Raw genomic sequence first — 26,261 nt, 5'->3', positions numbered from 1 at the left:
AACCAGTGGTTTCCTAACTACCTCTTAATTTTCTGCATTACTGTTTGCAAGAATGATGACAGTGTTATCTATTCATTACAAAAATAAAGATAAATAGAGCTAGACTAAGGAAGGCTCCTAACAGCCAAGACAACTTAAAGGATGGAGGCTGGTGACAGTTGAGGACTCGAGTCCTCATGGGCTTGATAATTCGTTCCCTTTGAGTGAGGATGGCTGTCCTGGCCCCAGCCCATTTCCCAGGCCCCTGAAGGCGGTACTGGTATGGGGTGCAAGGACCAAAGAAAACTTCTAAGGCCAGCTTGGGATCTCGGAGAAAGAGAGAGAACACATTAGGTTTGACATCAATTTCAGAAGCAATTTCATCCATGTACTGAATATACGTTACTCGACTAGCATCACGTTGGCTTGGCAGATACCTGAAACCAAAAGAGAAAGAAGAGAAGCCCCAGGTTAGAGGTTTGCTGTATCCCTCTCCTGTGGTTGTTTCCACTTATAATATGTTAGTGGAGATCTTCAGGGTGAGGGAACAAATGAAATTTATCCCAGTGTTGGGGGCTTTAGGAAGTTATGAAATTATCCTTAAGCAAAATGTGTTTTTGGTATTTTTACTCAAGTCAAATCAATTTATTTAAGTACCTACTATGTGCCAGGAACTGTGCTAAGTATTGGGGATTCAAAGAAAGGCCATACATAGTCCCTGTCCTCAAGGAGCTTATAGTCTAAAGGGGATGGTGGTGGTGAAAACATGCAAACAAGTATATTCAAATAAGATATATATATATATGTATACACATATAGAAAGAAATTGGAGATACTTTCAGAGGGAAATAATTTTAAGAAGGACTAGGAATGAATTCTTGCAGACTTGAAGGAAGCCAAGGAAGAAAGCAAGTGGAAGTAAGGAGGGAGAAGACTACAGGCATATGTAGTAGCCAGTGAAAATACATGGACTTTGGAGATGGAGTTTTGTTCAAGGAACAGCAGAGAACAATTGCTGGATTCTAGTCCATGGAGTCGATTAGGTCCATCAAGTCAAACAACGTCTGGTTAGTATCATTCTAAACCAGTCCTTTATTCTACAGTTTAATAAACATCATCTACCCTTATTTCAGATATGTTTAACAGATTCTGAAGGATGATCGATTCGTTTCCTATACCATTTTGCTTGTCTTAGCTGTTATATATGGAATACTGCTTCAATCCTTTTCTCCCCCCTCCTTAATGGACCTTATTCATAAAACCATAGATTGCCCAGGAAATTGAAACACACTGAACACATTGCACCTTGCATTTTAATAAGGGAAGGCTTTCCATAGCAGAGGATTCTGTAGCTTTCTGTAGACTCTAACTCTAGGGTTAAGAGGCTCTGCATTGAAGTTAATTCTGACTGGGACTCTCATAACTGACATTTGGTAGGCAGAAAGGCCGGGTACCACTAATGTTCCCTTTATTCTTGCCTTCTCCAACAGGCTGCCCAGAATCCATCAAGGACTGCTGGGAATTGATCTGTCTGACACCATGCCAACACTGTAGGCCCAAGCCATCATCCTAGGCCACTGAGAATCCATTCAGGTTAGCCAGGAGGCAGGAAGATCCACCTCCACAGTCAGACTCTTCTCCTGTCACTCATTTCCCATGTATTGGGCTTCCCATATGGGCTTCTTGACTGAGATAGGTGTTACTAATTCTTTTCCTTCTGGGGAGATGGAAGACCACCAGGACATATCATTTGCCCTGCTGCTATTACTTCTAGACCTCCAGCACTGTTAGCTGACCTACTAATGTAACCTAAAGACCTAAGCCCTAGCCATATACTCTACTAACTTCCAGGCCTTTCTATTTGTCCTGTAGCTAAACTTTCTTTTATATGTTATATTCCCCAGTTAGAGTGTGAGAGCCTTGAGATCAGGAGCTGTGTTGCTTTTTCTACTTGTATACTCAGTGTTTTTGTTGTTTAGTTGTTTCAATCATGAACAGCACTTTGTGATCCCATTTGGGGTTTTCTTGGCAGATGCTGGGGTGGTTTGCAATTTCCTTCTTCAGCTGGTTTTATAGATGGGGAAATTGAGGCAAACAGGGTGAAGTGACTTGCTAAGAGTAACACAGCTAGTAAGTATCTGAAGCTGGATTTGAACTTAGGTCTTCTTGACTTCAGGCCTGGTACTCTATCCATTACCACCTATCTGCCCCTATACTCAGTGTTTAGTACACTGTAAGTACTTAAAAATGCTTTTTCATTTATTCATATTCTTAATTTATAGAACCCATTTCAATGGATTTGTACATTTTTAAAGAGTTAGAAATTTCTGCAGAAGTGCATGTTTTTGCTAGCCTGAATTAAATACTTCTTTCTCCTTCAAGAGCAAAATTGACTGTCCTTTAAGGTTCAGCTCTCCAAGTGAGCCTGAGATAAGAAAGCACTGGGGCTTTAATAGTTTTGGTTGTCCGTAGTCTTTTAAAGAGAAGACTATTTTAATAGAATTGTCCTGAGGGTAGAGCTCTTAACATGTTTCTAACCCCAGTTACTATAAGGAGTAAAATGTAAATTAGACTTAACAAGCAAACAAAGCAAATTTAATTGTCCTTCATCAACCATAAAGTTTCTTACTGTTTGTCCAGTTTGGCTCTGGTCCGTTTAATGTCTGCCATCATATCTTTCTGTGAAGGTAATTTGTTCAGTCCTAGGAAAGAAAAAAAAAGAGAGAGAGAATCTGAGCAGGACTGACTGGAGAATTCCCTGAATAAAAGGAAATAGTTTCAGGAGGAAATTGTGATAATCAATATCAGAAACTCAAAGCCAAAGCTCACATGGGGGATCTCCTAAAGAAGCATGGGGCAGCATTTACCTTTGGTTGCCAGTGTCAGGAAGACAAGTTATCTTCCTCATAATGTTGTAATAGTTCATTCACAAAGTACTTTAGATCACAGAACAAAAAAAATTAATGGAAGAGAGCTTAGTCCCTTTATTTTATAAGGAAGATTACTGGTCAGTCATCTACCAAGCTAATTCTGATAGAGAAAAGGTAGTATATGATAAAGAATATAGATAAGATACTTGGATGTTCACAGGAGACAAAAGTCCAAGAAAAGAACAAATAATATATCCCATGGTCTCAGACATCTATAAACAAATACACAAAGTATAGGTTAAAAAAATGTGAACTCGAAATCCTAATGCAAGAAGTCAAATTTTATCTTCTCCTGGTGGGAATTCACAAGTAACATTTCGAGAAACACCACTCCAAAGCATTCCTGCTAATTATGGGAAACTTATCTATGAGACACCATACTCATTTGGAAGGATCCCTGCAGCTGGCCAGAAGTACATTGTGTTTTTGGACAGAACTAATTGTTATGGAAATTGAATTGATATGTTTTTCCTTGCATTCAATCTAAATTATCCTTCCTATTATTCCTATCCAATAATCCCAGTTCTTCCCTACATGATTAAGCAAACCCAGTCCATTTCAATAATAATAATAATAATAATGGCATTTATATAGTACCTACTATGTGCCAGGCACTGTGCTAAGCACTTCACAAAAATTATCTCATTTGATCCTCATGACAACCTAGGAGGTAGATGCTATTATGATCCACATTTTAAAATTGAGGATATCGAAGCAAACAGAGATTATAATTACTTGTCCAAGGTTGGACAGCTAGTAAGTATCTGAGGATGGATTAGAACTCAAGGCTTTCTGTCTCCAGGTCCAGTATTTTATCTACTGCGTTACCTAGCTGCCTACAAACATTTTCCATGTGACAGTCTTTCAACAACTCGAAGATCTCCACGATGATGATGATTATAAATAATAACAGCAGCATCTAACATTTCCATAGCACTTACTATGTGCCAGGCACTATGCTGAGCCCTTTGCAATTATTATCTCATTTGCTAAATAACCTCAGTTCCTTCATCTCCAGCTTAGTCGCTGTCCTGGGTCTCCCTTTTCTGGGTATGTTCCAGTTTATTAGTGCCCTTCTTAAAACAAAGAGATTGTTCATCACAATCTGGATGTGGATTTCCAGGGCATAGTGTAGAAAGAGTATAATCTTCTTCAGTCTGGATGCTCTACCCCTTCCGATACAGCTGAGGATAGCGTTAGTTGTTTCTGCAGTCATGTCACAATGTTAACTCATATTGAGTCCCCTAAGATCCCCACATACTTTTCACATAAACAAAGATTTGGACCCTACTGAAAAACAACCGAAATTATTTAGCTACACATCCCCTAATTCTGTATGATGTTTATTTTTTTTGAAACTCAAGTGTGAGAGTTTTGAATAAATCTATTAAATCACATCTTAGTAGATTTGGCCCATCATTTTAGCCATTGAGATCTTTTTGGATTCTGACTCTACCATCCAACATGTTTTCTATTTCTCCCAGCTTTGCGTCTTTTGCAGATCTCATAAGCCTCCCATTTTGCCTTCATACAAGGCAATGATCAAAGTGTTGATCAGTGTAAGACCCAGGATTTATCCTTGAGGCACTTTATTAGAGGCCTCCCTCCACATAGACAGTAAACTCTCTTGTTTCCAGCCCTTCAGCCTGTTCTGAATCTACCAAAATTGACTCTCATCCAGCCCATATCTCTCCATCTTATCCACAAGGAGAGCATTAGAGACCCTGACAAATGCTAAGCTAAAACCTGGATGTGCTATGGGTGCAGCGTACCCATGATCTACAAGATAACAAATGCGGTATTGTGGCAATCTTACCTGCCCTTACTTCTGTATTCTAGTTAAGTCTTTTTAACATCTTCGTTAGTGGGTTCCTTCCTTGTACATTCACACTGGTATCTTCAGACTGTTTCCCCTTTGTTTGTCATTGCATCTTATTGTATTTGTCACAATATTTCATTCTTGAGGGCTCCCTATTACTCTTGGGAAGGCTTGCAGGTAGGATTTTAGGCCATGAAATAAAAGTAGGTAGGTGGCATGGTGGACAGAGCTTTGGGCCTGGAGTCAGGAAAACCTGAGCTCAAATCCAGCCTTAGATATTTACTAGCTGCGGCACCCTGATACAGTCACCCACTTAATCGCTATTTGCCTCAGTTTCCTCAATAACAAAATAAGAATCATAATAATAGCTAGGGTTGTTGTGAAGATCAAATGAGACAGTATTTGTAATGCACTTAGCACAGTGCCTGGCACATAGTAGGGGCTTAGTAAATACTTCATTCTTTCACAAGATCTTATTTAACATTTCTCTTAGTTCTTTGACATTTGCTCTTGCTAAGTCTATGGTGCATGTAAAGCTATGGCCAGTTTTCTTCTTATCTATCACAAATTCTAAGACGAAGTGGACATTTCTTTCTAAAGTTCCTAATATTTTGATGTCAGCCACCAAATGCCACTTATTGACCTAAATCAGTCCCAGAATAGAAGTTCCCTTCATTATTTCTTCCATCTTGCAAAGGATAAAATGATCACAAAGGCAAGACAGAAAATAATCAAGTGCCCTGCCTCCATCACTGAGAGAACTTTATTAGACAATCAGCTAACTACTACTGACTGTTTGTATCAGGTCTACAAGAGAATTGTAAAAAACCTTGTCAAATGCAATGCTAAAGTGAAGACTTGTAATTTATTTCCTGAACACTATCCATCCTCTACATTTGCACAGATAGACTCCCACAAATGTATGATTTCTGGTCCTCCATCAGTTGATTTTATTAGAATGAGAGGTTTTTAAGTGGGAGCCGGATGACCATTTGCCAGAGATATAATAAATCCAGCTCAGGCGTAAATGGACTTGATGACCTCTAAGTCCCCTTCCAAATCTGATATTTTATGTGTTCTGCAGAATGCTATGATTATAACTTTGGTAAGGTGGAAATGGAAGAAAAGGTGGGAATGATTTCAGAAGAGAGGGGCAAGGCAAGGGCTTCCATTTGCTTTCCCTCTTTTCCTGGACTTCAATTAACAGCCTTGTAGCTCTGCCAAATTTAGCCATAATGCATTTTCAGTGTGAACCTTCTGTTTAGTTGGAGAGCACATTACTGATTGTCCATTGAACAGAAGTTTTTAAAAAAAAGGGCAGCAATTTTATTTCTTCTCAAGAACACAAGACTAAGTCTTGGCAAAATTGTGGGGTTGGTTAACTTTGCCCTTTCTCAGCTTCCTATTCCATTAGTCCTCTCTCTGATGTTGGAATTTCTGTCTCCTCAGGTACATTACCTATGTACCTATGCCCTAATCTAATAGATCCTTGTTTCCAACTAGCAATCACCATTAGGATCAAGGGATTAAATTAATAATAATAACAACTAGTTATGTGTGTATCACTTTAATGTTTGCAAATTACTCTCCAAATATTATATCATATTATCCTTACAGCAATCTCAGGAGATAGGTACAGTATTAAGGTGTTGCCTCATGATGTCTTAATATTTTGCCCTTTCGGAGAGAGATAATAATGAGACTCTTGGAATTCTTAAATTCTTTAAGCTCCAAGGAAGAGATTCTCTAATCTTTGATTAGATTAAATTTCAGTTTGTCAGGGAAGTTTATCATTCTTTAGTATTTCCTAAAGGCAGGTCAATTTTAGTATAGCTGCTCACATCTGGCACTGGTAAAATTCACCAGGCAGTAAAATTCCTTGAACACCAATGGTGTACAGATGAAAATCCAAAGGTTGAATTTCAGACAGGTCAATAGCAAAGACATACTGTGTTTAGGTGCCCTCCTCTCAAATCATCTCTATAATTGGCTCTCTATTTCACAAATACAAGTAGTAATATGGCATAATGGCTAGAGAGCTGGTTTGGGGAGTCAAAAATATTTAGGTTTAAGTCCTAACTGATAGACACTAGCTTTCTGACCCAGCTCAAATCACTTAATTTCTCAGTGCTTCACATAATTGTCTGTGACTATACACAACAGGAAGTTTAATCATTGAGAGTTCTCTACATAAGTGAAATCATAGGTCTAAATAAAAAAATAATGTGGGTCCTACACTTACCCTTGAATATGCGTACAGCCCAACGGCTTTGGATTTCTGATGTAGGAATGGTGGCTCCCACTGGTTGGAGGATACCAATAAAAGCTAGTGTAGACTTCTCAAGAAAAGGTGGAAATACAAACTTATACGTGGAGTTCTGACTGTCAATATTTTTCAAGTTGTCTTCCAAGAAAGAGGAATCAAATGTATATCCTGTGGCAAAAATTACAACGTCAATCTCCTCTTCAGTACCATCTTCAAATATTGCCGTGCTTTCAGTGAATTCGATCACATTTGGTTTCACTAGCACTTTCCCAGAAATGATGTGGTTGGGTAGATCATCGCTGAAAGTAGGTTGATGACTCAGAAATCTACAAGAAAATGAATATTATCCAAGAAAGCAAGTGTACATCTTTGTGAAGGCAAGCAATAAGCGCAAGGAGAACCTTCACTTTGCCCAAGTAGTGCACCGTTTAGTACTTTCCTAAGGGCCTGTTAGTTTTAGCATAGTGATTTACATCTGGCACTATTAAAATTCACTGGGGCAAAGAATTGGAATTTGAGGGGATGCCCATCAATTGCGGAATGTCTGAATAAGTTGTGGCATATGAATGCAATGGAATAATGTTGTGTTATAAGAAATGATGAGCAGGTGAATTTAAGAAAAACCTGGAAAGACTTACATGAACTGATGCTGAGTGAAGTGAGCAGAACCAGGAGAACATTGTACACAGTAACAGCAATGTGCAAAGATCAACTTTGATAGACTTAGCTCTTTTCAGCAATACAATGATCTAAAACAGGGGTGGGGAACCTGTGGCCTCCAGGCCACATGCAGCCCTCTAGGTCCTCAACTGTGGCCCTTTGACTGAGTCCAAACTCCACAGAACAAATCCCCTTAATAAAAGGATTTCTTCTGTAAAACTTAGACTCAGTCAAAAGGCCTCATGCAAGAACCACTCGTAGCCTTGAGGCCGCAGGTTCCCCACCCCTGAGTCTAAGACAATCCCAGAAGACTCATGATGAAAAATGCTATCAACATCCAGAGAAGCAACTGTGGAGTCTGAATGCTGATTGAAGCATACTATTTGCTCTCTCTTTTTAGAATTTCTCGCAGTTTTTCCCTTTTGTTCCAATTCTTCTTTCACGACATGACTAATATGGAAATATGTTTAATGTGATTGTACATGTATAGCTCATATTGGATTGCTTGCCGTCTTGGGGAAGGGGAGGAGAGGGAGGTAGAGAGAAAAAATTTGGAACTCGAAATCTTATAAAAATGAAAGTTGAAAATTATCTTTACATGTAACTGGAAAAAAATACCTATTAAGTACAAAAAAATTCACCAGGCAGTGAAATTTCCTGGGCACCAATGGTGTATAGAGATGAAAGTCCAAAGGTTAGAACTGCAGATTGCAAATAGGTGTCCTGTAATACATAGTCATTTGACATATGGGAAAAAATCTATAGAAATAAAATATTTGTCTAGTAGTGATAGTATCAAACTGGAATTGAGAAGAACTGACTATATTCTCACCTCCATTTCATTGTGAGAATTCGCATATTCACAAGGACTTAAGAAGAACTCTACTTATTTATACCTTACTTGCCCATGAGTCCAATTTTGACTAGAAAAACCAATGTAAGTTTTGGGGGAGCTCGTGACTGACTTCCCTAATAACAAACTGAGAACTAGAGATGTTCCTTCAAATATGCTAGTTTCCATTACAGGCTATCATCAATGAATTCATCAAAATATGTTTAACCTAATTATATTTCCAGTCTGTCCACATGTTTCACACCTTTCTGTGTAATGCATTTTATAAATTTAAAGTAGTTTTTGGTTATGAGCTTGCCTCTTTCAAGCCTCAAGGGGCATTTCCTAGTCAATCAAAACCTAGTCTAGGTTTTGATGAGCAAGTTCATGTTTATTCTATCCATATTTTCTTTGATTTTGTGGAGTGATACCATATTTTCTCTCTGAGCCTTTGCATTCCAAGAATGAAGATTTGAAGTACGTGGTATTCAGGGTCAAAGGATCCAGATCAAATCCTGGTTCTGGGTTTGATTGTGACCTAAAACAAGTCATCTGATCTCTTTAGCCCTCACCTGGGGCAGGTAGGTAGTGCCATAGTGCATAGAGTGCTGGGCCAAGAGTCAGAAAAATTCATCTTCCTGAGTTCAAATCTCACCTCTGAGTGACACTGGGCAAATCACTTATCCCTGTTTGCCTTAGTTTCCTCATCTGTAAAATAAACTGGAGAAAAAAAATGGCAAACCACTATCTTTGCCAAGAAAACCTCAACTGGGGTCACAAAGAGTCGGACGTGACTGAAGATAACTGAACAAAAAACAGGCTTCTGTTTCTTCCTCTATAAAATGACAGGTTTAGACCAGATGTCTTTCAATGTCCCTTTCCATTCTAAATCTCTGATCCTATGTTCTTATGATCACATAATTCCTAAATGTTTTCACTGATTTTCATATGGAAGCTCCTCAATTCTCTTGATTAATTTGGGGAACTTTTGGTGTTTCTAATGTTCCATGTTTATGTTTCTTGAGATTCAGTCATGGAACTGAATGCAGTATGCCAAGGCAGACTGTTTTTTCTATAGAGTTGCATTTTCTCTTTTGTTTCCAGGAATTTAGTAATTTGTTTCTTGTAATTAGATGCAGCTGATGGCAAAGTAAATTGAGCACTGGTCCTGGAGTAAGGAAGATCTAAGTTCAAATTTAGTCTCACTATGTGACCCTGTGTGAAAGTGTGTGGAAATCACTTAAATTCTGCCTTCCTCAGTTTCTCCAATCGAAGAAATGGGAATAATAAGAGGACCTACTTTTCAGGGTGTTTGTGAAGACATGAGATAACATTTGTATAAAAGTGGCTTAGCCCAGAACCTATAGTACTTATATAGTATGCACCATATAAATACTTATTTACTTCACCAGTAATTTTCTTGATTATAATTTCTTTGATGTCCTCTTGGACAGCACTATATAAATATGTATTTTAATGTGGTTATTGTAAATAACTATATAATATATTGTATATGTATAAACAACAAATATACACAATATAAACTTTTTTTGTAACACACCAATTTTCACAAGCAGCACTGAATGACCTTCGTGATATAACGTCAAAGAAAGAGAGATCAGAGACACAATGTACTGCCTAAGAGGACAATGTGTACATACACTGTGCATTTATATAAACGCTTTTTTAAAAGAACAAACTAACTTTTACAAATAGCACAGAACAACCTTTGTGTTATGAAATCAGGGGAAGAGGGATCAGAGACCTGATGTGCTGCCCAAGAGGACAGTGTGTATGTGTGTGTGTGTGTGTGTGGACACATATGCACACACATATGTATGTGTATATATACATGGATATATACGTATATGCATAACACATACTTTCACAAATAGCACAGAATGACCTATGTACACAGTGTACATATGCACTGTCCTCTTGAAAAGCACATTGGGTCTCTGATCTCTTTGTGACTTCGTAACACAAAGGTCATCCTGTGCTACTTGTGAAAATTGGTGTGTTAAAAACATTTATGAATTATTTAGAGATTGAAAAGCTCCTTTATTTATAACTTAATCACCTTTAAATAGTAGAGAACTCTTTATTTATTAGGACTTGCTTTGGCATGAGATGAGAATAGAAATAAAGGTGGAGAAAAGTTGATGATACACTGGGCATTCAGGTTTTAGAACTGTATTTAAAAGAATTTCCTTTATTCTAGAAAAAAATCCTTCCTCCTTAGTGGTCAGAGAGCACAGATTGGTGAGAAGGACATTTCACCCACAATACAGGCTGATGTTTTATAGCATTGATTCAAGAGTTTTATTTCCTTTGCTATTCTAAACTTTTAATTGGAGAAGTCCACAAATCCAAGAGAAAAGGAAATAAGAAAACTAAGTGAAATTACATTGACTGATGTTGTTGTTGTGTTTGTCCTTCATTTTTGAAGAGGACCACAACATCAGGGAAATGATGACATGACTGGCAGTTAACTTTGATTTGAGTGAGGGAGGGCTGTGCAAGGTCACCAGCCTCATTTTCTCCTCCAGAGCCATCTGGGTCCAGTGACCAGATGTTCACCAGGATGACTAGAGATGACCCAGGATGCAATGGGAGACCCTGGCTCTTTTAGGCTAAGGCCTTTTCACACACTCACTTAGAGTGAGCCATTCAGTGAATAGACCTCTTTAAGAAGTGAGTCAAGGGATGGCCCCTTTAATTAGAAAAAAAATCAAGCTGGGAGGGGAAGACCCTCAGGGTTGCAGTTCCAAAGAGAAACCATTATCATTGACATTCCCTCTAAGTCAGGAGGGCCCAAAATACAGCCATTGAGTGGAGCTTGGGCAGGGACCTATTATGGTCCAATCTATGGAGCTTCAATCTGAACTAGGTTTAAGGTTTTGTGAAAGAAGAAAGAAAGAGAGAAAGAAAGACAGAAAGAAAGGAAGAAAGAAAGAAAGAAAGAAAGAAAGAAAGAAAGAAAGAAAGAAAGAAAGAAAGAAAGGAAGAAAGAAAGAAATCTAGCCTCCTTCTCCTTTCCAAAGGAAGATACATTTTGCTTGGTTGATATACCTAATAGAGAAAAGAAGGGGAGCGCCAGGAGAGTTGCCACTGGTTCAGTTTATGAGTCTATTTTCAATTTATAACTTATCTAGATCTGATCCTTTGCTAAGGGTAGACAATTAGGACTGGGATGTAGGAAGATATTCCTAACTTGCATATATGCCATCTATATGACTACCTTGGATTTGAACACTTTTAAAATGATACCGTAATTCCACATGAGAAAAGGCAGTACAATATCTCCATTTCTTTATTCTTAGTACAAATAGAGTAAGATGGCCCAGAAACTCATGAGGGAAGAGAATGTGGTGCCCACTCTTGTTATGGAACTGAAAGAGACATCAATGGTCATCTAATCCAAAACACACTCCCCAAAAGCCCTTATTATAACACTCCACTACCCATCCAACAAGTGATCACCCTCCTTTGCTTTCCATTTTTAAGGTTGACATTTTGTCCTTAGGGTATGATCCCTGGTGGATTTTCTTTTGGAGGGGGCAAGGCAGGGCAATTGGGGTTAAGTGACTTGCCCACAGTCACACAGTTAGTATGTCAAGTGTCTGAGGCTGGATTTGAACTCAGGTCCTCCTGACTACAGGGCTGGTACTCTACTCACTGTACCACCTAACTGCCCCTCCCTGGTGGATTTCTTATAGGGATTTTAATCCATCTCCAAGTTTCTTACCTGACCAGCCCACTTCAATAAACAAAGGAAAATATCCCCCCCTTCTGCCCCTCCCTTTTGACCATACCTGTGCTGAGGCTGAAGACCAAAATCCATGTGATTAAACCTGGAATTGAGTTTATTCTCTGCCCAGTTGTTGATCATGGAGGTTGTTAGCCACTTATTGAGGTAGTTATAAAGGCGTGTGAAGAGTACAGTGTCTATGGGCTTCCCATTATCCCAAACACGGTTCCATATCCAAGCACCTCGCCTTGTACTGAGGAACACCTAGATTAGAAAGAAGTTGCTATAGTATAACATGCTTTCCTTACTTCATCCTCATCCTCACCTTAGCTTGATTTTATATAGCACTTTAAGGTTCCCAAAGTGCTTTCCCTATGTTATTGATGGAATCCTAATAGAGCTACCCAGCCCCAATATTCTAACTTCATTATAGGTTGTAATATCAATTAAGTTGGGACTTTTTTACTCTTTTAGAATGATAAATTAATTAAGTGTCTTTGATTGAGCCTTACTAGGTGCAAAGCCCAAACCCCTATTTACTAGGTGCTAAGCCTATGAGGGTGTGAAGCCCTCAGGGTCCTAAGAGCTAAGACCAGAGCCAATAGTAGGGGCCTGAGTTCTGGTCATTCAGATGATGTTTGATGATGGCTAAAGAATGTATAAAAAGAGAGAACAGAGCTATTTGCCTGAGGCTCTCACTCCTGGAGGCATGGGACTCTAGGCAGCCACTGTAAGAGCCTCCTAGCTCACCCAGATGTTGATGATTCCTTGGTAACTATGAATTGTATTTGGTCTGTTTATAATGTATGTTTGTAATTTTTTTTTGTATTTGCTCTGAAGTTTAGGCTGTTGGCGTTTTCCCCTGAACTAAGTGAGTTTATATGCATATGTTAGATTAAAGTAAGATTGTTAACTCCTTAACGTTGCTTTCCTTAGTAAAGCTCATCAAAAGAATCTGTGTTGGCAGCATCTTTGTTGTTGGGCTTGTGTTGGTCTTTCACAGAGCAGCTGCCAGCCAAATTGTTGCAACATAGGTCTGCTGTACCTACGTAGGCTCCCCCCCTCCCCATGTCTTAACTTATGTCTCACTGCTCACTAGAGCAACAGGTGTGTCCCTGAACTCTTAGTTCCCATAGAAATAGCAGGTGTGTCCAGGTCATGGGAACCCACCAACTGCCTCTATTTGGTTACTGCCCCCAGAACATTTCCACATATTTGAACAGGTGTGTTCTTGTATTCAATCACAATCACGTCATCCATCTAGCTCAAGGCAGGACCATAATACCTAATTATCTGTCTTGACCAGACAGGACAGCAATAACTAGCCAACTGGACAGCAGCATGATCAGAATATTTAACCACCGAACCACAGATAGGACCCTCCTCCATTACCTGATCCCTTAAGAAACTCCTCCTGCCTTTTTAATATAAATCATATTCCTATATTCTATGTAAATTTTGATTGTATAATAAGTGTCTTTACCCTATAAAAATCCATCTTGCTTTCTCTGAAGTTGCTGGTTCCTCTTGGAGCTTAGCCTGCTCCATGAGAGGCATCAATCTCAATAATGGATCAGAGGTGGTCTGACTGAATTCTTTGAGATGGTTCCACCACAACACATCATGAAACCCCAATAGTTTTGGGGATAGGCAGAGACTACACCTCAACAGTTTTTGCCATCCCTAAACCTCAACATTATCTCATCTGGTCTTCATAACACTCCTGGGTGGTAGATGTTATTATTTCCTTCATTTACAGATGAAGAAACTGAGTCTCAGAGAGGGTCATACAGCTGATAAGTATCTGAGGCATATTGAACTCACCTTCCTTATTCCAAATCCAGCACTCTATGCCCTGCACCACCTAGCTAATTGCTTGTATGTGTCAGAAGTGGAACCTGAACCCAGGTCTTCTGATTCTGAGACTAGCTCTCTATCCATCATATTATCCTGCTTCTCAGAAATACATTTGTAAAAGTCACATTTCATCAGAACATCTTCTGCATGATCCAAACTACTTCCCCATAGCAGGAGCACGTCCCTGGAGCATTGTATTCTCAGGCTATTAACTAAAACAAAAATGGGCAAGAGTGAGTCTTTTGGGTTCCAGCTATGCCTAGAAGTCCATATATCATATGGATGGTGGTGAGTGGATGCCTTTGAAGAATGTATTTAATAAAGCCAGACCTGTTTGGCCATATGACTGAGCTCGCAAGCCACGTCAGCTCCAGAATTCCCAATGCCAATCACAACGATTCTTTTCCCTATAAATTTCTCTGGATTCTTATACTCCCAGGTGTGGAAGTAGGGTCCTTTAAACTTCTTGATTCCTGTGAGGAAAGAAAAGAGAAAGACAGATAGACACACAGAAAGAGACAGACACAGAGAGACAAAGAGGAGGAGAGGGAGAAGAGAGGAGAGGAGAGAGACAGAGAGAGAGAGAAAGAGAGAGAGAGAGCGAGAGAGACAGAGACAGACAGAGAGAGAGACAGAGAGAGAGAGAGAGAGAGAGAAGAGGAGAGGAGAAAATAGATAGAGAAAGAAAAAAGAAAGAAAGAAAAAGAGACAGAGAGGAGAGGAGTGGGAAGAGGAGAGACAGAGGAAAGAGATAAAGAGAGAGAAGAGGAGAGGAGAGAATGAGGAGAGAGGAGAGAGGGAGAGAGAGAGAGACTCAAGAAAGACAGATGGAGAAGTAACAAAGAATTTAGAATGAGTTTGCCATTACTTCTTACTATCTATGTATCCTTTGTCACTCTTCCACTGGATTTAGTCTGCATTTATTCTTTACATAATTATATCTACAACACACCAGATATCAGCCCCTACCCCCTCTCATTATTCCATTCTTCGATCCAGCCAAACTGATTTTCTCTTTGCTCCTCACACACTACCCTTCATCTCCTGTCCCAGTGCTTTTGCACTGGCTGTTCCCAATGCCTAGGAGGCCCTCTCTCTTCATCTCTACCTCAAAACTTCTGGGAAATATAAGTACATTGAATGAAACAATCCTTACTCTCAAAGAGCTTACTTTCTACTGAAGGAGACAACTATGTGTATATATATATATATATATATATATATACATATATATATATATATATATTATATATATATTATATATATGTACACACATATTAAAATTAATAAATGCCAAGATATACGAATGAGTTAAATACAAGGTTGTTAGGGAGGAGGGCACTAGGAGTTGGATGAAAGTGTCCTCCTGTGCATGAAGCCTTTCTTGATCCTCCAACTTCTGGTGCCCACTACCTTACTTTGAATTATTTTAAACCTATTTGCATTTGCTCACTTTTTCCTTGTCTTTTGTATATTATCATATTCGTAGCTGTTGCCTTTCCCATTAGAAGGGAAGCTTCTTCTGAGTAGGGACGGCATTGTTCTTTGTATTTGGATCCCCAGCAGCCATTTTGGAAGTGCTTATGAACAGTTGTTGATTAATTAATTGAACTTTGGGACCTAAGGCAATTCAGTTAAGCTCTCTGGTAGCCCTAGGCCTCCAAGATTCAGGACTGTAAGTCTCAAGATTCCATGATAAGTGGCAACCTGCATTGGTGGTGAGAGCTCTGACTCTGCCGACATTGCAGATCCTTGAACTTTGGGTACATATTTTCCAAAAACTATTTCATTTTTTTCATTATAAATAGGAATTATTTTTTTTTTAAGTTAAAATACACTCTACTCAAACTTCTTTGCTGGTCAGCAGTGGCTTTCAGTGCTGTAGAACATGGCCACCTAGAGGAAACAGCAAGCCCAGTCAAGTCAGGGTATATTTAAGATCTAATATCCAAGCAAAAAAAGAAATTAAGGACTTAGGAGGCCTTTCCTAGTCTCTCCTCCAGGCCTCCTGTTATTCCTAGTGTTTTGTCTCTGAGATTACTTTCCATTTATACCATACTTGGTATCCAAATAGTCTTTGTGCAGTTTTATACTACAGAAGTTTAAAACTGTACTAAATCTTTCAGGACATCCTGTATTTATTTTTTATGTACAGTTATTTGCCATGTTATCTCCCATATTTGAATGTAAGCTTCTTCAGGGCAAGCACCCTTTCTTTGTATGCGCAACACCTAGCACTGTGTCCAGCAAGTGGTAAGCAATTAATAATTTCAAAGATATCAGTGATCCTTTCACTGGTGCAGATCTCAATCCATTTAAGCCTTCTCATCTTGTGGGGCTCTTATTTATGCCTTTCCATAGATGCCCCATGGACAGGGATCACCCAACGCCCCAGAAGCTTTCCTTTGCATCTTTTAATAACCTGAAGGTAATAATTCAGTGGCTGGGCTGTCTTTTGTCTCTCATTCTCTTTGACCTATGTCCATCCATATATGGTCTTCTTTGTGCTTTTAAGTTACTTCTCATGTTCACGTTGCTAAAGCCTCCATACAATTAAGTCCAATCATTTCTACCTTCACATAAATCCCCTTCTCTCCTCTGACCACAGCCCTTGTGTCAGGCCTCATCACCTCAAGCTTGTTCTATTGTAATAGTCTGCTGGTTGGTCTCCTTCCCTCAGGAATCTTCTCATTCCAGTCCATCTTTCACTCAGCAGACAAAGTGATCTTCCTCAAATTTGTCTGATCAATAAACTGGTGGCTCCCTAGCACCTCCAGGATCAAATATAAATCTCTCTGTTTTTCATTTAAAGGCCTTCACAGCTTGGTCCCTCCCTATTTTTCCAAGTTTCCTTTAGCCCCTTCTCTCAACCCCACATACTCTGATCCAGTGATACCGACCTACTGTTCCTTAGCACTCCACCTAACTACTCCAGGCATTTTCTCTGGTTGCTAATCCTGCCTCCCAGTTTCCCTGTATTTCTTTAAGTCTCAGTTAACGTCTCAACTAAAATCTCAACTCAGTACTAGCATTAAAAGGGATTGGGAAACAAGTAATTGGGAAAAGTATTTCTCATCCCCCTTAATGCTAGTGCTTTCCTCCATTGATGATTTCCAATATATCCTGTATATAGCTTGTTTGTACACAGTTGTTTGCACATGGTATCTCCTGTTAGACTATGAGATCTTTGAGAGCAGGAAATGTCTTTGAACTTTCTCTGTATCTCCAATGCTTAGCAAAGTGCCTGGCACTTCGAGATGCTTAATTAGTAAATGCTAGTTGACTGATTAACTAATGCCTTTCAACAATATTCTTTAATTTTTTAAGTCATGTCACCACTCTTATTTATCCTACTCAATGTTGAGGGGGTAGAGCAAGAAACTGGATCTATGATTTCACTGATACAAAGAATTCCCAGATGAGGAAACCCCCTTACTGTAGGTTGGGGCACCATCCTTGCAATTTAGAACCTTAGAGTTTCCTGGATTGTTCAAGGATCACGTGGCCACTTTGAGTCAGAGGTGGGGCTTGATTCTAGCCCTTCCCAGCTTCAAGGTTAACACTCTGTCCACTATACCATTTGAAGTATGAAGTATCTAAAAGCATTGGGAGTAATTATATTCCATAAACTATTCTGTTTGCTGAATTTGGGGAGGTGATTTTCTTTTTCCTCATTATGAACTGACCTTGGAGGAGGGTATCTTCTCTACCTTCCTAGAATTTTAATTAATAATGGCTTAACTGCTTTATAGAGGCAGCAGAATGTTAGGAAAGATGAGCTTGAAGACAAATGCAGTTATAATTCAGTCATCCCAAAGAAAGGTGGCAGTTGGTGGCCCAGAGGCTTTGGAGTACTAGGCCTAGAGTCACAAAGACCTGAGTAATTTTTGAGGGGAGCCTATAGCTTTCGGAGATGACCAATGAGGTCCTAAGTAAATAAATCACTCCTGGACTATATGTTGCCCTCTGAGGTTTTTGCTTTTTTAAAAAAAAAAAATTTTTATGCGCACCGCATAAGGTAGCATTGGGGCCTTTGAAAATGTAGGCTGGATAATTGTATTATGTTAACGCATGTCTATATATATATATATATATATATACACACATATATGTGCACATATATATGTATACACATACATTATGTAATATATGTATTATATAATATAGTGCATATATTGTTGTTGCTGTTTGGTTATTCATTTGTTTTTGACTCTTTGTGACTCCATGAACCACTTTTGCTGTTCAGTCTTTTTTCAGTTATGTCTGACTCTTTGTGACCCCGTGTGGGATTTTCTTGGCAAACATACTGGAGTGATTTTCCATTTCCTTCTCCAGCTCATTTTATAAATAAGGAACTGAGGCAAATAGAGTTAAGCAACTTGCCCAGGGCACACAGCTAGTAAGTGTCCAAGGTCACATTTGAACTCAGGTCCTCCTGATTTCAGGACTAGCATTCTAACCGCTGTACCGCCTAGGTCCTCCCCACCCCCCACCATGAACTTTAGCATGCCAATATTGTCCATGGGGTTTTCTTGGCAAAGAGCCTGGACTGATTTGCCATTTCTTCTTCAGTGAATTAAGGCAAACAGAGGTTAAATGACTTTACCAGGTTCACACAGTTCGTAAATGTCTGAGGTTGGATCTGAACTCAGATCTTCCTGAGCCCAGTGCTCTATTCCCTGAGCCATCTAGCTGACACATACATACATATATATATATATATATATATACACACACACAGACATGTTTACATAGATGATGTATGTATATTTATATATGCATATATAGTATACATATATGTATATATATTCGTATTTTAATGTGAGCATATCATATATATATATATATATATATATATATATAAGTTCTTAGCTATGAAAACAAATCTAAATTTATTCAGAATACAAATAATACAAAGATTCTCTATGGGTTTTGTTATACATTTCAATTATTCCAAATAACTAGCAATACAAAGGTCACTCACTTCTTGTTTTCATCTGTGATAGAATACATATAGAATATTTTAAAAAAATTTAATGGTTCTTTCTAGCTTTATGGGTAACTTACCTGGAAAGTCTTTTAGGGGCAAATTCGGGTAAGTATAATGGCCATTGCAAACCATGATCCCATCAAAGATGTAGCATTCCTGCTTCCCATCAGTATCTACCACAACATCCCACTGGCCAGTGGAGGAGAAATCAGAGCGCTTCCTCACACTGCACACCTTTGACTGGAAACAAAAAAATAAACACAGATCACTTTGCCTAGTGTCTTTACATCTCTACTGTTATTGTAGAATTCTAGACCTTGGTATGTGACTACTACCGTCTTTTTCTGAACTCTAGTTCAGATAATAATGTCTAGTCTACGGATTCTTGATCTCTTTTGTGTCATAGATTCCTTGGGCAGTCTGGTGAAGTCTATAGATCCCTTCTCAAAATAATGTTTTTAAATAATAGAATAAGATACATAGAATTAGAAAGGAAATCAGTTATATTGAAATCTACTTATTAAAAATTTTTAAGCCAAGTTCATGTACCCAGGTTAAGAACCTCTATTTAATGCTGCTACAACCCCACCTTAACTTGTTAGGTTTTCTAGAATAAGATGAGTTTTGTGCAACAGGGGACATAGTAGAAATCTCATTCTGAGGAGAGGCTTTCAAGGCCTCTGTTGCTTCCTCTCCCAATAACTGTAACCAGCCCTGGCTTGAGTATAGATTGCGTTTTAGTAGAATGTACTCCACGAGTTGTTCTCTGCATAATGTTTTTTGTAATATATTTTTCTCATCTGTCAAAGGCTGAAATGGAAATAAAAGTTATCTAAATGGAAAAACAAAATAAGAACCCTTATTCTAGTCCAACATTTCCTTGTAGAATTCATTCAAAATGGAACTGTCTTCACTCCTGGAAACTGGAGCTTTTGTAGATTACCTCCCCCTCCTCCCCACAGTGTTTTCTATTATCTGGGTTGTCCATGGTCTCATTATTAGTAAATTTATAAAATGAGTAAATTAGTAAAATTTAAACTCATTGTCTCCATTTATGGTCCAATCATGTGAGACTACTGATGCTCCCCATCAGCAATCTGTAAGCTATGTATTCACTCTTTCCTAACTTACCAGGAAGCGAATATGCTTCAGAAGTTCAAAATGTTTGACGTACATTCGTAAGTACTCCATCATTTTGGAATTGTGCATGTAGTTGGGATAATCATCAGGAAAAGGGTAATCACTATAGGCTGTCATCTCCTTAGAAGTATTGCAGGTCAGAGATCTGTAGACACTGGGTCTCCCTGCTTCTGATTTTTCCTACAAAAAAAGGATTCTCAGTGTGAAGAAAGCACCAAAGATGATTTTAAAAACTGAAGCTCACTGGGCTCCTACTTTCCCTGTATGAGACAAAGTCATTCTCAATTATCGACATTAGTGAAAGGAATGTCACAGGACAAATAACTGAAAATATAAAATAATACACTTAGCTATTTTGAGGCTTTAGCCCCTCTGCCCTGTGCTAGGAAGTAGACCTACCTGCTGAAATGGCTCAGGGGCACAGCTAAGAGTCAAGAAACTTGCATTGCTTTCTGCTTTGCTAGGCAGAGTAACATGCAATCTATTTGGGGAGCGGGGGAGGCAATAAGGTTTTAGTTATGTTTCCTTTGGCAGTTATAACAACAATTAGCATTTATATAAAGCCCTTTAAAAATACCATCTCACAACAACCCTGGGAAGAAGGTACTATTATTATCCTCATTTTACAGCTGAGGAAACTGAGGCAGACAGCGATTAAGTGACTCACCCAGAATCATGCAGCTAGCAAGTGTCTGAGGCAGAATTCAAACTCAGATCTTTCTAATCTATGTTCCATTCAAGCCCTGTGTTCTATCCACTGTACCACCTAGCTGGTGGAGAATACTGCAGCTAGAGAATTCACAAGTTATATTAGCAAGCCTTCAGCAGAGATTTTCAATGCTATTTTCAGGAAAAAGGGAAGAGACAAAGTTGGTTACAAGGATCATGAATGACTGCTTTAATTATCTCTACAACCCTCTCTTCCATCCTCTGTTCAAGGAATTGTCTAATTATCATTTAATTAATAAACTACACACATTTCAACATCTCCCCCATTTTTTTTTATTTTCTCTAGATGGGATGTCCTTCACATCATATCTAGAACGTGGAGTTTTTTCACACAGGGAAAATAACACAAACTGTGCCTAGGTCCAGTGTCATGAAGAACATATTCATTTGAAAGTGTGGGGTGTAAAGAAGGAAGGGCAAGGAGGGCCAGGGTGGATTAGGTGAGGAGTTCTCTCTATTTTTCCATTTAGTAGTTTCTGATTTTAATGACCTCTTCTTGATAAGTAGGTGCCAGGCTCTATTGTTTCTGTGCTTTAGAAGGACTGTGATTGTTAGTTATCAGCACTCCTTAAATTCTATATCTTGAAGCAAAGCCCTAGTAATTCTGTCCTACTTCCTACTGCCTCTGATTATTTAAATACTAGCCAATCCTTTTTTTGCATCATATTTTAAATTTTTGATTAAAAAATTTACTTGAGAAAATATAATTATTCTAGGTTTTAGAACTTTTATTGATTCGCAACTACCTATGTGTATTTTATTAATTTTGTTGACATATAACATAATAATAACAATAGCTGGCATTTATATGGCTCCTCTTCTCCAGGCAGCATGCTTTACAAATAATCTCTACTTCCAAATATATCTTTACTACCTGTCCTTTCCAGAGATTCATTTCTTACAACAAAGAATAAAAAAGAAAGATTGAAAAAATCAGTTGAGTAAAACTAACCAATTCATTATCCTTCTGACAATATATTCAATATTCCACACCCATAATCCTCCCCACCTTTGCAAAGAAGGGAAGACGAATTTTCTCATCCTTTCTTCAGATCGAAGTGTCTTCATTTTAGCATAAAATCCAACTCTTTTTTGTTGTTTCCCTTTACATTGTTGCCATCCTTACACAGAATTTGTAGACTGTTTCCTGACTTCTGCTCATTTCACTTTGCATTAATTTATGTCATCTCAGCTTTTTTGTTTCTTAGTATTCATTGTTCCTTAGGGCATTTTGATAATGTTCCATTACATTTATATACCATGGTTTGTTTAGCCATTCCCCAAATGATAGGCGCCTACTTTGTTTCTAGTTCTTTGTTACTCCAAAAAGCACTGCTAAAAATATTCTGGTGTATGTGGAGCCTTCCTTTCTGCTGTTGACCTCTGTGGAATATATGTCTGGCAATTAGATCTCTGGGTCAAAAGGTATGGATGTTTGGGGAACTTATTTTTAGCATAATTCCAATTGCTTTTCAGAATAGTTATTAGACCAATTAATATCTCCATCAACAGTATATTAGTGTACCTGTCTTCACAAGTCTCTCTAACATTGACTATTCCATTTTTTCCAACTTGATGGTTATGGGGTGAAACCTCAGAGTTGTTCAGATTTACATTTACCTTATTAGTGATTTGAAGCAGTTTCTAATAACTGCAAATAGTTTACAACTTAAAGCACTATTTGTTCACATTCTTGAGCACTCATCCATAGGGAAATGGACATTTATTCTATATATTTTTGTTAGTTCTCTATATATTAGCTATCAGACTTTTTTCAGTGATAATTGGTGCAAGAATTTTTTCCTCTAGTCAACAACTTCTTTTCTTAACCTCATTGCATTTATTTTGTTCATGCAAAAGCTGTTCAATTTCTCAATTCCATGTAATGCAAAAGGCATGTAATCTGGTTTCCTTCCTTCCTTCCTTCCTTCCTTCCTTCCTTCCTTCCTTCCTTCCTTCCTTCCTTCCTTCCTTCCTTCCTTTGCCTTCAGTCTATTGCAACATCAGGGTCTTTTCCAATGAGTCCCATTTTCTAATTATGGCCAGCATATTTAAGCTTTAGCTTCAGTATTGGACCTTGTGAATAGCCTGAATTAAGTATTGACTGATTTGATCTCCTTGCCATCCAAGTAACTCCTAAAAGTCTTCTATCACCACAATTTGAAAACACAGATTCTGTGGCACTCAGCTTTCCTTATAGTCCAACTCTCACAGACATGCACTGCTACTTTGAAGGCAAGGTAATGTTTCTGCTTTTTAGTATCCTGTCCAGATTAGCCATAGCTTTCTTCCTAAGGAGCAAGAATCTTTTAATTTCTTGGCTGCAGTCACCATCTGCAGTGATTTTTGAACCCAAGAATATAAAATCTGACGCTGCCTCTATTTATTCTCCCTCTATTTGCTAGGAAATGATGGACCAGTTGCCAAGATCTTAAGTTTTTTTTATGTTAAGCTGCAAGCCAGCTTTTGCACTCTCCTCTTTCACCCTCATCAGGAGACTTCTTAATTCTTCACTTTCTGCCATCAGAGTGATATCATCTGCATATCTGAGATTATTGGTCTTTTTTTCTGACAGCCTTAATTCTGACTTTTGATTCATCCAGCATGGCATTTTGCATGATGTACTCTTTATATAAGTTAAAAAATAAGGTGACAATATACAGCTTTATCATATTCCTTTTCCAATCTTAAACCAATCAGTTGTTCCATATTAAGTTCTAATTGTTGCTTCCTGGCTTGCATACAGGTTCCTCGGGAGACAAGTAAGATGATCTGGTACTCCCATCTCTTTGAGGACTTGTCACTTTTTGTTATGATCCACACAGTCAAAGACTTTAGTGTAGCCAATGAAGCAGAAGTTGGTGTTTTTCTGGAACTCTCTTGATTTCTCCATAATCCAGTGAATGTTGGCAATTTGGTCTCTACTTCCTCAGCCTCTTCAAAAATCAGCTTGCTCTTCTGATAATTCTCAGTTATTGCTGAAGTCTAGCTTATAGAATCTTAAGCATAACCTTGCTGGCATGTGAAATGAGTGCAAATGTTTGCCCTTCTTTAGGTTTGGGATACAAACTGATCTTTTCCAATCCAGTGGCCACTGCTGAGTTTTCCAAATTTGCTGGCATATTGAGTACAGCACTTTAACGGCATCATCTTTTAGGATTTTAAGTAACTCAGCTGGAATTCTAGCACCTCCACTAGCCTTAATATTAGCAATGCTTCCTAAGGTTCACTTGACTTCATTTTCCAGGTTGCCTGGCTCTAAGTCAGTAACCATACCATCATGGTTATTGGTGATATTAAGATTTTTCTTGTATGGTTCTTTTGTGTTTTCTTGTCACCTTGTCTTAATTTCTTCTACTTCTGTTAAATCCCTACCATTTTTGTCTTTTACCTTGCCCATTTTTTGCATGAAACATTCCCTTAATAGCTCTAATTTTCTTGGAGACCACTTGTCTTTCTCATTCTATTGTTTTCTTCTATTTCTTTTCATTGGTCATTTAAGAAAACCTTCTTATTTTTCCTTGATATTCTCTGGAATCCTGCATTCAGTTGGGTATCATATTATAATCAAAATATAAACTATCTCATACATTTCCTTAGAATTTATTCTCCTTGGGGGCAGGAATTGTTTTTGTTTTTTCATTGACACATAGGAAGTGATTAAAATACATGCTTTTTTATTGATAGATTTTTAGTCAAATTATCTTCCCTGACAATGGAAGGTAAAAAAATAAAATTCTCACATACAGAAAGAGGTCAGACCTTAACAAGAAGTTTAAATTTACCTCATATCTCCAGAGTCCCCCAATGTCATTGCTTCCTTCAAAGCAGGTAGGTTCTAGTCCTTCTTCTAAACAGCACTTAATGGCACCTAGACCACTGACCCCAGCTCCAATCACGGCAACTCTTTTCACTGGCATGATCTTCTATACTGGAAACACAAAGAGGTCTTTTAGTTGTGTCTTTTGAAAATAAAATGACACTTTATCACACTGTACTTTATTCTGTAATTCAGAATTTCCATTAACATGAACAGGCTGTTATATTTCTAGATTCAGCTGAAAACCCACATAATCCCTACTTTTATAGCATCCTTAGAATCATCTGAAAAGATCAAAGACCACTGTCACTTCTATTGGAATCCCAAGTGTAAGATCTGAAATTCCCCTGGCTGGGGAACTTTGTACCTTCCCCATAACCATGGGGTGTTCTTTTTTAGACCAAAAGAAGAGGCCAAGTATCTCCATACTGATTATCAGTAGTAGTTTAATCAATCATTATGAATACTTACAAATAGGGGCAATCTGAGGCAGTTGCCAGACAGTTTTGTGGATCCTCCACTCCTGAACCCCCAAATCCCCATGATAATCATGATAATTATAGAAAACAAAGGCAGGAGGAGCTAGAGAGTGAATTATCACTGATTGGTGGATAATTTTGGTTTTCTGCTTAGTAATGGGCTTGGGACTTAAGCCAATGTTATAGGCAAACATAAGTATGTGTATTGACCATGTCCTGGTCACAATATTCTGGTCGTAGTATCTTAAGTTTCAACTCAGTGTCTAAATTATGATTTATTATCTAAGTTATGATTTGTAAACAGGTCACCTTTCACAGAGTTTAAGTTTTTATTGCTTTTCACTTATTACTATATTTTAAGGTTTTTCCCCAATTTGAACCCTGCACCAAGAAAGTTATCATATTTTACTGCATAATCAGCACAGATTTTATGCCAATTTGTTTTTGCCAAAAAGTGGAGTGTGACCATTATGTGAAGTTTTTAAAAAATTATGCCGGTATTGCTTAAAAATCATTTATTACTAAGCTGTCTTTGGTGCAAGATTAGGAAGCATGGAATACTTGTGAATATATGTTAAAATTGTGAAGATATCATGTGATTACATATGGCAGTTTCACCTGCTCATCTACCCCTACTGCACCTTCATTGGGTTGAGTGACAATACCATTGGTACTGCAGCACTCTAAACAAACCACACCAATCAGTTTTCAGAAATGTACTGACAAAGCACATGTGCTGAGAATTTTAGGCTTGTGGATTGCAATGCCCAAGAGATAAATGCATATCCATATGCCACAGGTAAATACATTGCTGCTCTGTTTACCTTCTAAACAACATAATGAACAGAATAATGCCATGTGATGATTATGCAATGAATGGTTATAAAGTTTTGGACTAAAAAAACCCAAAACAACCAAAAAACAGGGTGCGACGATTATGCAGTGGCAATGATTATGCGACAAAATACTGCAGTTCCTAACACAATATGCTAAAAAGCAACACTTCTGA

The 26,261-nt window shown here is 38.2% G+C and overlaps 1 protein-coding gene across 1 annotated transcript; it reads right to left on the bottom strand.

Moving 5' to 3' along the window:
- Nucleotides 1–64: 64 nt before the first annotated feature.
- LOC118848501 (flavin-containing monooxygenase 5-like) lies at nt 65–24,873 on the bottom strand. Its single transcript, XM_036757409.1, has 8 exons — nt 24,739–24,873; nt 20,216–20,404; nt 19,162–19,324; nt 14,425–14,567; nt 12,302–12,501; nt 6,971–7,320; nt 2,609–2,681; nt 65–416 (listed from the first exon to the last, which is right to left on the bottom strand). Exons 1-8 carry the CDS (start codon nt 24,871–24,873, stop codon nt 65–67), a joined length of 1,605 nt encoding a protein of 534 aa, XP_036613304.1.
- Between the last annotated feature and the right edge of the window lie 1,388 nt (nt 24,874–26,261).

This window comes from Trichosurus vulpecula, chromosome 4 (genome assembly GCF_011100635.1).
Source record: "Trichosurus vulpecula isolate mTriVul1 chromosome 4, mTriVul1.pri, whole genome shotgun sequence".
Lineage (NCBI taxonomy): Eukaryota > Metazoa > Chordata > Mammalia > Diprotodontia > Phalangeridae > Trichosurus > Trichosurus vulpecula.
The sequence above is the reverse complement of the archived record's forward strand: the minus strand, read 5'-3'. Positions and strand labels throughout refer to the sequence as shown.

Bases quoted from the DNA above. Each gene is read 5' to 3' on its own strand.
- LOC118848501 (XM_036757409.1), bottom strand. From the start codon at position 24,873: ATGCCAGTGAAAAGAGTTGCCGTGATTGGAGCTGGGGTCAGTGGTCTA. The intron at 12,502-14,424 runs GTCTGGCTTTAT...TTTCTAATCTAG, and splicing joins TCAGTCATATGGCCAAACAG to GTGTTCCTCAGTACAAGGCG. The intron at 7,321-12,301 runs GTATGGTCAAAA...ATTTTCTTGTAG, and splicing joins GGTCTTCAGCCTCAGCACAG to ATTTCTGAGTCATCAACCTA.